This window comes from Eurypyga helias, unplaced genomic scaffold (genome assembly GCF_000690775.1).
Source record: "Eurypyga helias isolate BGI_N326 unplaced genomic scaffold, ASM69077v1 scaffold748, whole genome shotgun sequence".
In the NCBI taxonomy this organism is placed as follows: Eukaryota; Metazoa; Chordata; class Aves; order Eurypygiformes; family Eurypygidae; genus Eurypyga; species Eurypyga helias.
In genome coordinates, this window is record NW_010264768.1 from 16,060 (window position 1) to 17,475 (window position 1,416).

General features: G+C 56.1%; 1 protein-coding gene across 1 annotated transcript in view; it reads left to right on the plus strand.

Annotated features, from left to right (window-relative positions):
- Nucleotides 1-1,416, plus strand: part of RPE65 (retinal pigment epithelium-specific protein 65kDa) — a gene marked incomplete at its 3' end in the record, with an annotated part of 3,622 nt that overhangs the window by 236 nt on the left and 1,970 nt on the right. Inside the window, exons 2-3 of the mRNA XM_010156477.1 lie at nucleotides 464-546; nucleotides 883-1,033. Coding sequence (XP_010154779.1) covers nucleotides 464-546; nucleotides 883-1,033 — 234 coding nt within the window. The remainder of the gene's footprint in view (nucleotides 1-463; nucleotides 547-882; nucleotides 1,034-1,416) is intronic.

Consider the following 1,416-nt stretch of genomic DNA (forward strand, 5'->3'; position numbering starts at 1 on the left):
GGGAAGGGCAGGGCCTGCACAGCCTGTGTCTGCACAGGCACCGCAGCGATCGGAGCTGGGACCGAACAAACGCTTCTCTGCTTTGCTCAAAGGATAAAGGAAAAAGAAATGCTGATCCTGGGATATACAAGTTGGATTTTGCTTCCTGATGATTCAGGATATCCTGTATTTGTCTGGTGGGTGAGGGTGTTTCCCTGTAGGGCTGCGTCACGGGCTGTCCCGTTGGTATTCCCTATTCCTCCGTTGGGCACTCGGGGTCCGGACGGTTCACCGGCAGGTGCCATAGCTGGTCACAGCCCTTGGAGCCTTTTCCCTGCCAAGCCTGGTGCTTCTCCCGCCTGAGCTCTCCAGCTACTTGCAAGTCACAGATCGGTCCATCCAGAAAGAAATCCCCCTTCCTCCCGCGAGGGGGTTCCAAAGCCATCCCAAAACCAGGCTAACCCCAGGTCTGCTGCCCTTGCAGAGTCGAGCATCCTGCCGGCGGCTACAAGAAGCTCTTTGAGACCGTGGAGGAGCTGTCGTCTCCGGTGACGGCCCATGTCACAGGTTGGTGTGCGCTCCCCGACCTCCTGCCCGGCCTGTGTCCCTGGGAGCTCGGAGGCCAGACAAGGCCTGGAGCTCCCTGTGAGATATGTCACAGGGCTGGCGTACCCGGGTTGGGTGGGGGACCTTCAGGCATGTCAGTCTGAACGTCTCAGTCTGGGGCAGGTGCGTGGGTGAAGAAAGAAGCAGAGCTTACAGAGCTCGTGCACGTTTGGAAAAGAAGATTAATAAATATTAACAAAAACAGTCTGAAGTTTTATTCTTTTTGTTGACACAATGGAATTTTCTGGGTCTGATGTGCCATGGGTCATGCCCGTACCAACGCTGCGTCTCCCACAGGCAGGATTCCCACCTGGCTCCGAGGAAGCCTCCTGAGATGTGGTCCCGGCTTGTTCGAGGTGGGCGCGGAGCCCTTCTATCACCTCTTTGACGGCCAGGCGCTGCTCCACAAGTTTGACTTCAAGGAGGGGCACGTGACCTACCACCGAAGGTACGTGGCGGTTTTCCAAGCGGTAAGCAATCCGTGAGGAAGCATTTGCTCGGCTGGAAGCGCTGGGGACGGGCTCTGCTGCCCAGCACATGGGAGGCACCGGTTATTCCAAGTCCGTGCGGCTATTGGAAGAGCCCTAACGGTGAGATCACTCAAACCGGCTGAAAATAACCGAAACTTAGTTGTGGTTGGGAGAAATGCAGCTTTTTGTACAGATCACAAAACATCTAGGGTGGAGGGAGGGCTGGATGTAGCCACAGCCAGTGACAGAATTACGTTGTCGCTGAAAAATGACCTGTGTTCCCAGTGGGAAGCCCCCGATGCCGCCAGCTTTCGGATGTTTGGTGCAGCACGTTCAAAGCGCTGTGTTTCCCATCGGCTTT